General features: G+C 38.1%; 1 protein-coding gene across 1 annotated transcript in view; it reads left to right on the forward strand.

Annotated features, from left to right (window-relative positions):
• The window catches only part of tbc1d19 (TBC1 domain family, member 19), a 203,743-nt gene that overhangs the window by 175,453 nt on the left and 10,793 nt on the right, over positions 1-17,497 (forward strand). Inside the window, exons 17-18 of the mRNA XM_039751260.1 lie at positions 5,455-5,564; positions 6,404-6,495. Coding sequence (XP_039607194.1) covers positions 5,455-5,564; positions 6,404-6,495 — 202 coding nt within the window. The remainder of the gene's footprint in view (positions 1-5,454; positions 5,565-6,403; positions 6,496-17,497) is intronic.

A 17,497-nucleotide genomic window follows, 5' to 3' on the forward strand; every position in this document is an offset into this window, starting at 1 on the left:
ATATCTAGTGTTTGTTGTGCCACTAAAGAACTGGCAAAGGAAAATAAATCAGTCGAGACTACGACTGAACTTACCATACCGGAAAAACCATCATACAGTAAAGACGTCAGCTTGGTCAGGCAGCATGTTATAGGCTGTCAAAATGCAGCAAACTTGTGATATTTGGAAATATGAAACTCTGCAATGAATCACGTTTCACATCCCCTCTGACTAGAAGTTGCCTAATTTGCTGCCTGGTTTAGTTGTAAAGGCTCCTCTAACCAGGGAGTCCAAAAGCATCCAGCTGTTCTTGGCAGTTAATACGGCCTTATTATTCACAATACCAATTTTTGTAGCCAGCTAATGCATGTTCAGAATCACTGCTGAATTTTGAGCGAGCCCTCCTCCTTAGGCAGCAAGAACAAGCAGCATAATCAAGGTAAACAGCACATACATTGTAATCATTAAAAACTAAATAGTGAACGATACCTGACAAATAATAGGATACACGCTAATGTCACTCTTTGTGACACATCTGTCTGTAATCACCAAGTTGACGTATGAGGAATTCTTTCCATATAATCTGCAGGATTGACAACAACCCATCGGTTATGGATGAAAGCTTTTCATGGTTTCAGTGCATTGCTCACAGAACTAATATTAAGTCACTTTGTTACCAGTTTCTCAATTGTACATTTTGCACTATTTAATGCAATGGGATAATGTTCATGAGTCTTTCAAATGTCAGCTAGAACTAGCTGTACGAACATAATGTTCCACAATCAAAATATATTATGCCAATGAATACAGCATATTTTCTCTCCAATACGCACACAGATAACAGAACAAAACAAAATAAAACCTTCATGGAGACTTCCACCTAGCTTCATTTGACTACATTTGCTGTTGCTAAAACTGGGGGGAGAGGCATTTTCCTGTTCATGGAGCTACTTTTTTTACATAAATTATAAAATACTATTTATCAGTCAACTATAATTGGGGAGATCAGAATGAGTCACTAACCAAACCAAAGCTGGATTCTAGAACTCAACAAAACAAAACTACAACACTGAGAATGCAAGATGTGAGATGCCATCTTACACTGGCCTCATTTTGTGATGAAATGTGCCTCAAAATATGTTTTGGAGGTCTTTTGTTTATTGGTGATACAGTGGATAGGACATCTTTTTTGGGGTCAAATGCACTCACGGTCTCTCACCACAGTGGCCTTAGAGAATATTCATACCCTTCACTTTTGTCTCATTTTGCTATGTTGCTGCTTTATGTTAAAATCTTTTAAATATATTTTTTCTCTCATTAAGCAACAGTCAATTCCCCACAACGACAATCTGAAAACAGGATAATAAAAGAAATTTTTGCAAATTTGTTAAAAATAAAAAACTGAAATCTCATATCTACTGAAGTATTCAGACCCTTTGCTATGACACTAGCTCAGAAGCATCCAAATCAATTACTCTTCGCTGATATGTTTCTGTGCCTTGTCTGGAGTCCACCTCTGGTCAATTCAATCGATAGGACAGATTAGGAAAGGCCCACACTTGTCTAAGAGATCTCACAGTTAACAATGTTAATCAAAGCAAAAACCAAGCCATAAGGTTTGAACGAATTGCCTGTAGAGCTTAGAGACAGGATTGTATTGAAGCACAGATCGGGGAAAGGCTGCTAAAAACTTTCTGCAGCATTCAAGGTTCTCAAGAGCACAGTGCTCTCCAAAATCCTGAAAAGGAAGAAGTTTTTAATAACCATAACTCTTCCTGGTCTAAATATGATGTCCAGAGTCAACAACCTGCTCAATGCCTTTCCAGCAATGAAGCATGAATGGTAACATCGCAACATTGCACAAATGGGTTCATTTTCAACAGAAGGGACTGGGAGACCAGAGTGCTCTAGGCTGAGGGCTGACCTTCCAATAAGCACAAAGTAGACATCACAGGAGTGGCTTAGGGACAACTTTGTGAATGTCCTTGAGTGGCCCACCCAGAGCCCACATATGAAACCCATTTAAACTTCTCTAGAGACACCTGAAAGCAGCTGTCCACTGATAGTCTCCATCCATTGTGACAAAGTTTGAAAGAATCTACAAAGAAGAATCCCCAAATCCAGGTACAGTATGTCAAGCTTGTTGTGTCATGTCCTAGAAAATTGTAGGCTGGAATTGCTGCCAAAGATGCTTCAACTAAGTACTGAGTAAAGGATCAGAATTCTTGTGTCAGTGAGATATTTCAGTTTTTTATTTTTAATACATTTGCAAACATTACTAAAGTGCTGTTTTCGCTTTGTCACTCTCGGGTACTGAGTGTTGCTTAATGTGGTGAAAAAAAATTAAAAGATTTTAGCATAAGGCTATTCAGGGTCTGAATACTTTCTGAAGGCACTGTACGTTTTCTCCAGCACTCCAGTTTCTGCCTACCTCCCTTGTCTAAAGATGTCTGTTGGTCATATTATCTGGACTATGTATGATTTGTACATGAAAATCTGGTGGAGAAAATAGTTGTTGAAACAAACTGCTTTGCTGAGCAGTGTCAGAAAAGTCAAAGTAAACCTTTTGTTTGTCACGTTTGCTGTGTTTTTCAGTCTCGGGATACTGCAGGGTATAGTGAGTAAACCAGTCCAGAGATGATACTGGTTGTTGCAGACATCCATTTTCAATGAAGTGTGTCATTTTGTACTCATTATGAAATACTTGCACTTCATTAATAACAAATAGCTAATATGATGAAGCTGAACACCTAGCACTGAAATTGTGCCAACTGTGGGAAGTGTATCAGGCAATCATCAAAAAAATGCAGATGGCATGTACGTTCTTGATCTTGGCATAAATACAGATGAAAGTCTCATGGGTTATAAGGGAAGGCTGTACAGTACATCCCACATGATTAGGAATGACTTGGTATCATGTTCTATATGCTATGTGAAGCAAGCTGTGGGTGAATCTGAAACTCGATACTTTAGACTTTTAGTGGGACCAAGTGGGATGACAAGTATTGTCAATATGGCGTTGATACATCATCACTGCTGTCACTGACGAACAATTTGCTTGACCAAGGTCACTGTATAACGCTGGACAGTTTCTATATCTCACTTGATTTGCATGAGATTTTAATTCAGGAAAACAGATGCATATAGCACTCACTGTATGACCATAATATGCTTGGTGACTGTGGTCAAGCTGCAGGATGGTGCAGTAGTTGTGTGGCAGAAAGGTAAAATGACTGCAGTCAAGTGGAATGGACAAGAAAGACATCTGCCACTTAACAGTGTTCATAATGCACCAACTGTCAACAGTCATATCAGGGGAACTGTGGGAGTCACTATGTGTTGCACTTGGGTAAAATCTGTCATGTTAATCATGCACAAAGAACAGAAAAAATATTACAAAAAATGTCTTAACATCTGCTATTTGTGTTGGTGGTTGTTTTAAAACATATAACATGAAGCACATACACTAAATCTGCATCAGTACACCAATGGACACTAGACATACCTTTCCTACTGTGATTATGTTGACATTTGGGTATTTTCATGTTTTTGTTACACAGAATAACATATTTTGTTGTTAAAAACCATTGAATGCATTTGTCTTATTTTTTCAAGAGATATACTTAACACTAATGAGGCTCCTGCGTAAAAAGTACATATATTTATATGTTCTCAAACTCACTTAATACAATTCGAGGTTACCAGTTAAAGATACAGTAAGTACCCATGCGTATTTAGGTACAAATTGCGTAACACAAAATGGTCTAGTACCAGAGATCATTGGAAATGAAATACTACAACATTTTTCAATGTACTAAAGAAGCAATTGATTTTCAGTTTGGACGTGACTTTTTAAACAGAGGGAGACACACAAACAGGGACAGGAATATTGTTTAATCTTTTTTGATGGTAGGGTATTTAAATTGTGTAGTTTATTCAAGTTTTTACCTTGTCTGTTATTCTGTATGCAACTGCAGCAGCTTATAAATGCGCATTTACATGGGTCTACAAAAAGAAAAAAATAATTCCTGCTCTTTTTCATTTGGCAGACATCACTTTCTTTTGGTATTCCTGATTGCTTATATGAAGTAGATGCTTTGGTTATGTTGTAATGTAACAGCCGTCCTTTAAAAGAATTACATTTTGCTCCAAATCATGTTATAATAGATTAACATAAAATAATTGCAGTACCCATTTTTCATCTTAAGTTTAATATGACATGCCTTTTCTATAAAATTATTTTGATAGATAATACAGTGATTTATGGTGGCACAGTGGTTTGTGTTTGAGTGACCTTTCTCAACATTGCTTTTTGTCTCATGGCTTGTGTAGTCTAGATTTATTCTATCTTTCAAATTGGTGCATGTTGGTGTACATGAGTGTGATCTCTAATGGACTGGCATCCTATCCAGAAGGGGTCCCTGCCTTGTGCCAGGTGTAAAAGGCGCTATATAGCGCCCGACCCGGCACAGACTACGCAAAAGGCACGTGTACAACAAACAGGTTTTTTATTTCTTTTCTTCAGCCATGGGGCACGCCTTCCCCGTGTCCCACAGGCCCAACACAGTCCCAAAAGCACAAAACAGACTTTACACAACCCTTCCTGGCACCACCACTCTTCCCAGGCAACCTCGTCCTCTTCCTCCAGATTCTGGCTCTGAATGAGGGGAGGTTGGCTCGTTTTATAGCCCACCCGGAAGTGCTCCAGGTGCCTGACCAGCTGGTCTTAATTGCACCTCCGGGTGGGGCTGGTAAGTCGTCCCTTGTGGCGGCTGGCTCTCCGCAGCACCCCCTAGCGGCCACCCCATCTCCCAACCGGGCTGTGGTGGACCATGTCCCATGGAGCCACGGGGGAGACTGATGAAGGACCCACGGCCAGGGAGACTGCCCCCAGGCGCCCCGGGGAAGGTATTGCACTGTCCATGGTGGCTCCCCCGGGACGTATGCAGCAGAGGCGTCCCGGCCGGACATGGGACCCGGCTGTCTGTCATACTTGATATGCTCTGCTTTCACAGGACCCTATAACAGACAGCTACAGCTTCATTCATTTCCAAGCCCACTTATTTCAATGCAGAGTGTTTGTGTTGCAGAGCTTATCCTGATTGTATAGGGTGGAAGGCTGGAATCAGTACTTTTTTGCATGTTTATCAGTTTTATTAGGAAAGATTAAAGATGATTTTCTTTTTAATAGAAGTTAAATAATAGTTATCAAGTACAGTAAGTAATGCTTTCAACATTTAGGTTTATTGTTGATTCCTAAATTGTCCCTGTGTGAACATGAATTGGTGTGTGAGTTTGTATGTTCCCTATATTAAAGCGGTGCCCCATCCAGTGTTGTTTCCTGCTTTGTGACCATTTGCTGCTAAGATTGCCGTCAGCACCCTGCGACACTGAAATGGATTAAACAAGCTTGACTGTGTTTTGTTTTTATTTTTGCAAATTCACTCTACCAATGTCTTTTTTTTTTAATTACAGTTGCTCCGCTATGTTTTCTCTACAACGAACCTCCCAAATTATATAGTGTTTTCCGGGAAATGTACATGCGTTACTTCTTCAAGCTACACTCCATTTCATCGTCGTCTTCAGTAAGTGACTAGTGGTTGCTCTTCTGTAATATACTTTAACTAATATGTTTTTCATATTTTTATGAAATAAACAATTGATGGTAGTTCCTGTTTATGTTGCACTGACGCATAGTATCCCCAGATTATGAGAGTTATCTACAGGTACTCCCAATTCCGCCCATTTCACAAAGGCATGCTGATTAGTCGTAGCAGTGACTGCAATTTTGCCTGCTAATATGAATGAGCATGTGTGAGTAGGCTGATGTGTGTGTGCGCATGTGTGATGGGCTGGCATTCTATCCATGGCTGGATCCTACCTTTAGTTTGATCCTTCAATGACCCTACACTGGAGTAAGTGAGCTCACAAAATGAAATACTTTCCATGTCTCAATTTTGTGATGGTATCATTAGTCAAAGAGCTGGATTTGCTAAAGAATATTTACTACAGGCCACACTGCAACTCAAAAAGATGTATTTTTGTTAACTGCCTGGTTTTCCTAAATTCACTTTCAATTCCTTTTAATGATATATATTGGCTTAAACTAATTCAGGGTCATTTCAATGGAGCCAATTTTTGCAGCATTGGGAGGGCCCCTCCATAGGCACACCACCACTCAAATTCCCACAAGGCCAAACACAGTATAAACTTACCATTAATAAAGCTGGATTTCCAATTCCATTAACATGATAATGGAAATGAACCCATCATGCTGATGCCATGCCTCTGTGATCAGAGTAAAAGTGATTACTGTGTGCTCATTTATCATTGTAGCATTTATTAATGTACTCAAAGTATACCAGTAGAAGCATGAATTTATGGAGATTATAGATAAAAAGTATTCTCTTGTGCTCTTTTTCAGGGAATTGTGTCTTTGTGTCTGCAGTTTGAAACCCTCCTTCAGACTCATCTTCCCCAGCTCTTCTATCACCTGCATGAAATTTCAGCACAACCGTAAGTGATATCCCACATATATCATTTTTTATGCTTTTCATAATGTTGAAACCATGTAAAATGTACAGGAGGAGATTCCTTACATGTAATCCTCGATTGTGAGGTGGTTAAAAGTTTTCATTCTCACTATCCTTTTAAATAAAGATTTTTGCTTCCTATTGCATAACATTCTGCCTCCTGCTCAGTTCAGTTTAGGGTCACAGGCTGCCAGTGCCTGTCCCAATAACATCAGGCATAAAAGAGTCCTTGATGAGGCAGCAGTCCATCGCGGGGCTCACTCACGTGTACACTCACACTGGGCAAGTTGAGATGGCAAATCATCAAACCAGCATGTTCTTGGGAATGTAGAAGGAAAAAATGGATTGTCTGAAGGAAAACTCTCACACACGCACTGAGAGAATGAGCAGACAGGGCTTAGCTTCTAAACTTCGGATACATGAGGCCAGCCACTGTGCCAGTATCCTGTCTGTCTTCTATTACATGGCAGTTGTAATTAATTAGTTCCTGCACTTGTTAGGTGAATTGAAAATGCCCCTGCATTATAAGTTTCAATTTCCCACAATAATAAAAAATAATTGGAAAATGTATGACATCTTCTTGATAATACTTTAAGAAATGCATTCCATTTGAACAGTTGCTGAAAACAGTTAAGTAATTTAAAGACCCAATTTAGGTGTTATTTTTTTTATTTCCCCGATGTCTGTCACTTATCTGTCACAACTCTGCCTGGTTTTTCCTTCTTACAAGCCACCCACTGATTTTCTTAACGCATTATTTTGATAAAAGCCATATATGAGCACAGAGGCTAAATAAAAAGACAGTAAGTGTTCACATTGTGATAAAATTCAATCATTCTGCATCTTCAAACAAGCACTCTAATTAAGCTTAAAAGTTCAGTTGTAAAGAGTAATTGACCTTTAAATAAGACATGCATTGTACTTTGGCTCTCCATGACTGAAAATGAGTATTGAAAAACTAAGAGATAATAATTAAAGTTCAGGCTCACTGCAGTACATAAAGAGTCTCAGAATTCAGTACTAGAATTGAACACACCTTGTACTGGAGATTCTAAAGACAACCATTACATGACATTTTAATTCAAAATTTGATGTTATAGAGAGCAAACACTTGTGCAGGAATGGAATTTTTTAAATGATAAACTATAACTGTAAAGCATACATCTTTCAGACATCATAATTTCTTACCTTTATTTGTTATAATCCCATTAGATATAAGAGTGCTTTCATTCATCGGTCCATCCAGATTGTGAGGATAATAGTGCCTACATTGGCAGAACTGGGTGTAAGAGGAGAACAGGTATCAGTCTACGCTTTTGCACATAAACTGTCTCACACTGGGCGAGTTTAGAGTATCCAATTACCTAATTTTCAGTTGAAATATCCAAATCAAAACATAACATGTAAATGTATAATGTTTCCTGCTGCAATAAATAAAAAAGTAAAACATAGATACTAACATAACAATTGTACACCGTTTTAACAATATGAATTTATATCACTAAATACAATGATTATATGTACTCTTTTGCCATCTAGTGGTCATGATTTTTATGTGCACATCACGGTAAATTAACTTTCTACATCCATAACCAGAAGAGAGAGATAGACATGAATGGCACTATTTCATATATAGTGTGGACTCTAGGTGAAACCAGTAAGCCCCAATCATCCGACACAATTGCCACAGACACAGTTCCAAGTTAAAATGATTTTATAACAGTACCTTGACAGGTTTTTAGTTCAATCCACACAGTATAATCCAATAAGTCAAATGCAATTATGTTGCCATCAACCTCCACAGCGAGTGCTGTCCTCTTTCTCCTCACTCTGACTCCCTGACAAAGACAAGGTGGCTACTATTTTGCCAGGCCCGGGAGCATTTCTGGTGCCAGGAGGAAGCCCCCCCAAACTACGGACAACATTCCCCTGCAGCTCCTCCTGGCAGGGCTGACCATCCAGGCTACAACTTTCACCCATGCTCTGCAGGTGTACAAATGGGAGCTCCACCAGGTGAATACTGCCATTCCATGTTTCGAGGGAATTTATGACCCCAGGAAGCAGACATCCTCTGTCCTTCCACTATGACCTCCCGAATAGAAAAGGTACTAATAACCAACCTGGCTAGAATATCCATTTTCTTTCCTCATGGTGTCCTGGTCGTGCAAGTAATTTCCCTATATAATAGCTGGGATGCCTGTATGTTTGCTATGGCACTCACAATAGATATACTGTATCTATACTTATGATGAGCCTGCTGAGTTTTGTTTATTTTTAAATTTACAGTATATAAATTTAAAGGTGAATTATGTACACTGTCTTGTTGATCTCATTTCACCTTCTTTTTCTATCCTGGTTGTCCAGTTTGTCCTCTTCTCTCAAGGCAGTAGTAGACACCTTTGTGTGAAATCTTCAATTTCTTGGAGATCTGTCACATGGAATAATCTTCATTTTGCAAAACAATAATAGCCTGGAGCTCTTTTTGAGAAAATTGTTTCGCTTTGGCCATTTTCAAAACTCAGAATTGTACTTCCTTTATTGAACAGAATAACAGGTTTTAGTTCTGCTTATAAAGGTTTCTCTAATAACCACTTAGCTTTTAAAGGATTAATTAAGGAAGAGCTAGGAGAGTTAACCATTAGGGCACTGCAGTATTGACTGCTGAAAATGGGGCTTTGCTCTCTATGTGAATAATAAATGAATACATTTGTCAATTCAAGTAGCAATAGCCATTATAAACACTAGTAGGGTCTAGGCTATTTTAATTAATTTAATGGTATATTAATAAAAAAGTATTAATTTCTATTAAAAACACAGAAAATTCCCTGGAATTGGAACCTTTTGAACTCTTGTATATATAATAACTTTGCTTGCTAATGACCATCTAAAGTGAGGACTCATAAGTGCTCTGTAAAGCTGTATTATTCTTTAGCGCTTATTAAAACCATGGGGGATTTCAAATCCTTTAACTGAGTGATAAGAAGCTTCATATTTTCCCAAAGGATCTTGTATTGCTTAGAAAAGAAGAGGCAGAAAAATGCAGTGAATCCAACTAAAAGCTTCTCTGCTTCATGTAACATAATAATGAGTTTTGGATGTATTGTTTATCACTGCACCCGATAACTCCACTCTTTAAGTGAAACATTTTGGTTAGACTTTAATTTAGGTACTGCACAAATAAATCTATTACTCATTTACTCAACTGTAACAAGACCTTAACAAAGGCTTCTTTTGGTCTTCGTAACACTCATAAAACATCAGTAGGTTGGATATTCATCTCTGTGCAGTGTGGCATATTGACATGATGGTTAATTGCTTGAATATCATTTCTTTCTCTCTTAATAAATTAAACGACTTTTTCTAATGTTTGTCCATGCTCTTTCTTCTTCGCTTAGTCGTTGATGTGTCATCTAGAACGTATAAAATTATTGTCCTAATAAAATTTATAAGAGCTGAGAGCACAGGAAGTGTGTCTGACAAAACCATTCACACTACTGAGGTTAGATGACCGTGGTCTTGTTTGCAAATAGTTGTAAGTAGGGCGTGACTTGAAAAAATGTAATGTTAAAAGTCACCGTCTCATGGGACTTCATACTGTGCCAACGTTTTTGGAATCTTTTAATTCTCGCTGGCAACACGAATTAGACGATCTACAAGTCTCCGACTTAAAGTTTAAATCCAAACAATATATTCAATCTCTTTTTGCTATTCTGTTATTTCACCGAGTAATAATTTCCGTTTGTTTGCACTAATGCAATCTTTACTGTCCTTTTTTTTGAGACTTTGAAATTTTCGTACTTGCATTATCTCTAACCTGCTCTGCATGTGTATCGTGCCAACGTTTTTGGAATCTTTTAATTCTCGTGGATACGCCTCTTCATTGGGAAGAAACACTAGTTTCTTTTTCCCCGATGGCAACACAAATTAGACGATCTACAAGTCTCTGAGTTAAAGTTTAAATCCGAACAATATATTCAATCTCTTTTCGCTGTCCCATGTCACAGGCGGCTGGGGGTTTAGCCCAGCCGGGATGCCCGAGGGGACCGGAGGAGGGCTGGTGCCTCCTCCCGACCACGAGGGGGCGACCGCCCTGGTTTTGTTGGTGGCCTCGGGTAGGGGGCTTGGAAGCTCAACCCTGTAGGGGACCGTGGCCACCGCCAGGCGGCGCCCTGGTGCCTGAAGAATCCTGTAGCCCAGCACTTCCGCCACACCAGGAAGTGCTGGGGGGAAGAAGACAGGGGACACCCGGAGGGCTTCCGGGTGCGCAGCTGGCACTTCCGCCACACTGGGGCGTGTCTGCGGAGGAATGCCAGGAAGCAGCTGGAGCCCATCCGGGGTGTGATAAAAAGGGCCGCCTCCCAACAGTCGAGAGCGGAAGTCGGGTGGAAGAAGTACGGAGCTGGAAAGAGGACTAGAGGCAGCCAAAAAGGAAGGCATTGAAAGACTGTGAAAGGCCCGGACTTTGGAGGATCGGTGCTGGAGGCATTGGGTTTGTGCACGAACGTACTTGTAAATATTGTAAATAAAGGAGTGTGTTGGGTGAAACAACGATGTCCGCCTGTCAGTGTCCGGGTCCCGTTCCACACCCGTTATTTCACTGAGTAATAATTTCCATTTGTTTGCTCAAATGCAATCTTTCCTATCCTTTTTTTGAGACTTTCGAATTGTAGTACTTTCATTATCTCTAACCTGCTCTGCATGTGTACTGCGCCAACATTCTCATGGGACGTATAAGTGTCTCCGAGAAAATCACGTCTCATCTCCTTCCAAGATATTTTTTTATAAGAGAGAGATATGTCGTTTGGTCTCTCTTGAAGGTCTACATCACCAGTTCTCTTAGTTCAATGTATTGTTTTCTTCACACCCTATTCAGACGTTTTTAAATGCTATACTGTAGTTTCTTATTTCGTTATAAATAGAAAAATGGTGGGAAACTGATGTAATACTAAGTGACACTCAGTGGTCATTTAGGAATTAGTCAATATTTCTCCACTGCTGTTTTAAACTCGGAGTCTTAATCTAATCTTCTAACTGTTTAAGGTTCATTTGATGGCCACTTTATTAGGTACACCTGCCTAGTACCTGATAGGAGCCACTTTGCCTACCAGAGCAGCCTTGATTCGACATAGTGCTGGAAACATTCTTTACGGGTTTTGATTCATACTGACCATCACTCAATTTCTGCAATTTTATTTTATTTTTTTGGCTATTTGTTCATCCTGTGAAACTTACATTTCCATCTCATTCAAAATACATTCTAAAGAGTTGAGATTTGGCACCTGGACAGGCTATTAGAGTTTATCTGAGTTAGTTGGCCATTACATTTCTCACCAGCTTTAGAGAGTATTTCAAGTTCTGTAAACAGAGTCCACCTCTGAATTGAAAATTCTTAGCATTTCATCCCACATTCCAGAGATGTACAAACTGTAGGTTAACTGGAAATTCTTAATTGCCTTTTATTAGTAAATAGTGTAGTATAGCATGTAGACATCATGAAAGGAGGAAACCAAAAGTGGGATGATAGACAAGAAGGTGGAAATCGTGGGCAGATAATGAAACAATAAAGTGATAAGAATACTTAAAAGACAGGAGATCTCTTTTTATTCAGGAACATAACCAATGTGATATCCTGTGATGGGCAGTTGTCCTGTCTATTGCTGGTTCTTGCCTTGCACTCCCAAGGCCATAAAACTGGACTAAGTGAGTTTGGTAAATTGATGTGATGGATAAAAGTGCATAATTAATGTATGGACTAGGAAATCCCAATATAATACAAAGCTTATATTATATTATATTATATTATATTATATTATATTATATTATATTATATTATATTATATTATATTATACTAGCAGAATACCAGGCCAGCAGCGAGAAGTAGTGTGTTAAAGAAGTTATGAAAAGAAAAGTAAACATTTTAAAAATAACGCAAGATGATTGTTAATGTAATTGTTTTGTCATTGATATGAGTGTTGTTGTCATATCTATCTATTTATATTATATATATATATATATAGCAAAATACCTGCGATTGGCAGCGGAGAAGTAAAAAGAAAAGGAAACATTTTAATAATAACGTAACATGATTGACAATGTAATTGTTTTGTCATTGTCATGAGTGTTGCTGGCATATATATATATATACATATACACACATACATATATATACATATACATATATATACACATACTGTATATATACACACACACATATATACATACTGTATATACAACATATACATATCTACATATATACTGTATATACACATATATATACAAATCTACATATATATATCTACATATATATATATATATAGGTGGGACTCGATTAAAAAATTAATCCAATTAATTAGAGGCTGTGTAAGAATTAATCTTGATTAATCATATGTAATCGACACGAAATTTGCCCCAAATCGCAAATGTTTTTTTTTTTAATTTAAAACGGTTTTAGTGGGCTTACAGAATCAAATAATAGACATGGACATGAATATTGTAAACTGAAGCTGTTTTAATTTCTGAAAAAAGCTTTTAAACTGCATTTGAATTCAAAACAGAAACAAAAATATCATCCCTGGTTAAAATTGGGCAGACTTAAAAATAAAGTGGTAGTTTAAGTACTTTAAGTACATTTTCAGAATAGTATTGTCTTTAAATAATAATAACCAAAATTTCAACATAAAGTGCAGTTTTTCTTCTTAAAAAATAAGTCAGAAACATAAAAGGTAATTTGACCAGCTTACTCTTTAAACTCTGAGTAACATTAGCCAAAATTATTTTGTACATTAGGCTAAAACAGTGTGATCATTGAACATTTTGTAATTAGATGTATTTAGAATTACTAACGGTCACGGAAGTCCAATGATCCCCAGTAAGAGCCACAAAGTCCGCTTTCTGTAATGCATCTAATTTTGCTTGCTTTTCAGTGTGCACAAAACCATGCTTTTATCAAGGCTTCGCCGGGTAGTCGAAATGATCAGTCGTAGGAACGCGCTTTATTCCGACTCTAACATTTTTGTAGCTGTGATGTGTGCATCAGTGTAATGGATGTACCAGGAAATCATGCATTGACAAAAGTTCCCGCTTGCTTGGAATTGAAAGTGTGATTAAATGCGTTATTTTTAACGCGTTATGGAGTACATGCATCGAAGCTTCTCAGCTGTGCTTGTGCTAAGAAAGGGAAAATTTTAAAAATAACGTAACATGATTCTGCTAACCTAATATTTTTCATACGTCCCAAACCAAGGAGATGCGAAGGTAAAATGAATCGGTAGCGCTACATAGTCAGTACATCCCTCTCGAATCAACCTCGAATGTCGGCGTTAGAGGCTTAAGACTCTACAATTAGCCACAGCGTGTGGCTTGTCTATGCTAAAGTATGTATTGTAGATCGGGTATATATATACATTTATATATATATACCCGTGTACCGAGTGGAGAAGTAGAAGTTATGAAAAGAAAAGGGAACATTTTAAAAATAACGTAACATGATTGTCAATATACAGTAATTGTTTTGTGAGTGTTATTGAATGTTGCTGTCATCAAGGATTTGATTATCATTATTTCTTTCAATCAGGCTCGTATTTGTAGGATGTGTTCAAGTTACATTCCGTGTTTGTCAATCGCTGTAAAGATAAGAGGTTTCATTCATCGATTAGTTCCTTACTGCATCAATAAACAGCTCGCCTTCCTTTTTATCTGTGATGTGACAAACTGCATGCACGGGTTTTTTTACACTGTCTTCCTTTAGCAGGACATTCACTTTTTCCACCGTGTGCTTTGTTTCCGCAGTAGCTGCACTTATGAATATGATTGTATGTATAAGACGCTTCATATTTTTTTCTGCCTTCTCAATTGTGTAATTCGGTTTTGTTCAGCACTCTTTGGAACTGTTGCTTTTGTCTGTGCACTGCCAGTTCACGTGAGCCGCTTGGTGTTCTTGCATCGAAGGTTCCCAGCTGTACTGGTGCCATCTCGTAATGTCAGCTAAGACCCGCACTTAAAAGTTTCTCTCGCAGTTTCAATGAGTTTGTGCCAAACACCACCCTGACCATCTCATCTTCCTCTGCATAAGCACAGTCCTTCACCCGTGAACATTTACCGGCAGTGTTTGTATTGGATTGCCGCTGATGGACGGCCTTATATGGGCAGGCACTAAATTACAAACGCTAGTGGCAGCCTGTCTATGAACTTAATTTAATATAAACTTACGGTTCACGCCTGCTTTGTTTCCGCAGTAGCTGTACTTATGAATATGCTTGTATGCATCATTTGCTTCATAATGTTTTTCTGCCTTCTCAATTGTGAAATGGCGTTTTGTGCTCATCACTGTTTGGAGTTCTTCCTTGTTCTCTACGTACTTACGTAGGAGGCGTGATGATGTCACACGAAACTCCGCCCCCTCACGGCCATCTCCAACTCAAGACTCCATTACATTATATGGGGAAAAATAGCTTCCAGTTATGACCCTTATGCGTAGAATTTCGAAATGAAACCTGCCCAACTTTTGTAAGTAAGCTGTAAGGAATAAGCCTGCCAAATTTCAGCCTTCTACCTACACGGGAAGTTGGAGAATTAGTGATGAGTCAGTCAGTGAGTGAGTGAGTGAGTGAGTGAGGGCTTTGCCTTTTATTAGTATAGATTATATTATATTATATTATATTATTCATCAATAAAACCAATGCTATTATAGCAAATAAGAATTTTTAAATTTTGCTTTTACACTTTAATTCTCTTAAAAACATTATTAAGATGCACAACCCACAACTGCTGTTATGCTGGAACAATCACCAGATAACAACATATGCTACATTTATATGCTATGGAAATTTTCAGACGTGCCACCTGTGATGCTCATAATACCACTCCATCATGTTTGTATAAATTTCATATATTATATGAGTAATTTGAGATTACTGTTGATTTGCTCCTCCATGTGGACAAAAATATATTGAAGGTAAACTATAACTTTTAGGTATTGTGAAAATAAAAAGTAAGCTAAACATGCATATATTGCATCACTCCAAATATAGCTTGAACACAAAACTGTGAAGACCCAAGAGGACAAAGAAAAAAAGTTGGGGCTCCATTACGGTACCTAGTTTAATGTCCCATCTAAGTTGGAAAAAAGGGTTGTTGGGGCAATCTGCATAAGGTGACGCTTCACAATCACAATGTTTAGTTTTACTTTATGTAGAAAAACCATCTGTCAATAAGTTATTCCATAAATGAACACCGGCTTCCAGGTGTAGTGTCGATTAAGTACTCCACAGACAGGAAGTGACATAAGTTGTGGTGGTAGTCCCAGAAGTGATGTCAGTATGTCAGTCATCCTATGACAGCTCCAATTCCACTCTATGAATCTCAATTTCTGCTGCGACATTTGGAGAGTAGGGTCAGAATTTGGTGTCAACGACATGAAAGCATAGATCTATCCTGACTTGTATAAAAAACAAATAAAAAAATGAAATGATTCAACTTTATTGTCATTGTACAGGTACAACGAAATGTATTTATCTCATACCCCTTGGGGTCAGAGCACAGGGTCAGCTATTGTACTGTGCCCCTGGAGCAATTTCAGGTTAAGAGTCTTGCTCAAGGGCCCAATGGAGTAGAGTTCCATCTGGCTGTAACAGGATTCGAAACTGGCAACTTTCTGAATAGCAGTGCAGATAAATAAACGGTTAATGTAGAAACAGTTCAGGTTGATGGTGGTTATGTAATGGCGTGGGGTATTTACTTGGCACACTTTGGCCCCTTAGTACCAGCTGAGCATTGTTTAAATGCCACAGCCTACCTAAGTATTGTTGCTGACCATGTCCATTACTTTCTGACCACAGTGTACCCATCTTCTGATGGCTACTTCCAGCAGGATAACATGCCATATCACAAAGCTCAAATCATCACAAACTGGTTTCTTGAACATGACAATGGCCTCCACAGTCACCAGATCTTAATCCAATACAGAACCTTTAGGATGTGGTGGAACAGGAGATTCGAATCATGGATGTGCAGCTGAAAAATCTGCAGCAATTGCGTGATGCTATCCCTATACATATATATATATATATATATATATATATATATATATATATATATATATATATATATATATATATATATATACATATATATAGTGAAGAAATGAGAGACACAAAAAAACAGATTAAGATTGAAGGAATTCCCTGTATAATATTTGTAGCTCTTGAGTAATCAATTGCAACTGATACTGCGGTGAAATGGTGCATAGGCATACAAAAGACAACCAAACAATCTTCATACGGGCTTTTTATGAGGCAGTGGCAGGAGTACATTGGTCTGAAATGAGGTCATTAAAGTGGGACCAGAGGTGAAGTTAGTGGTATAAATTCAGAAGCGAACTCTTCTATGAAGCGCTGGTGGACTTCCGAAAGACTTTATTCTTATTTCTCCATTTTTCTGGTAAGAAAGGGAGAGAGGCATTAGTACTTCAAGCCATATTCCCATCTTTTGTTCTTTCACACTCCATCAGGCCCGTTTGCTGTCCGCTATATATATATATATTCTGTCCATCTTTGGGGTAGTACTAGTGTGAGCTTGAACGAAAATGATGTCAGTGGCCGTCAGTGGTCAGACATCTTTAAATTCAAGACTGAATTTGCTAAACTTAATTCAGACACCTCTTTTATTTAAATGCTGGTAACATTTGCAGTTAGTTGGATGTGCATTCATTCTTCATAACTTAAGGCAAAATGATTAACTAACAAAAAGATTGGTTTTGAATCAATTTCCAAACCTACAACTTTTCACAGAGGAGCCTACAATGTTCTGCTTCAAGTATAGCATTCATCTTGAGTCATCAACAATAATGTTTAAAAAAATCACTACTCATGTCTCAAACAAAAAACTCAGACCTTTTACAAAATGTAAAGAAAGTTAAAACTTAATCCATCATGTCTTGAAAACATATTTGTACATTTACAAGCATTGACAATGCTCTCCTTGACTG

The sequence above is a fragment of the Polypterus senegalus genome, chromosome 4 (assembly GCF_016835505.1).
Source record: "Polypterus senegalus isolate Bchr_013 chromosome 4, ASM1683550v1, whole genome shotgun sequence".
In the NCBI taxonomy this organism is placed as follows: Eukaryota; Metazoa; Chordata; class Cladistia; order Polypteriformes; family Polypteridae; genus Polypterus; species Polypterus senegalus.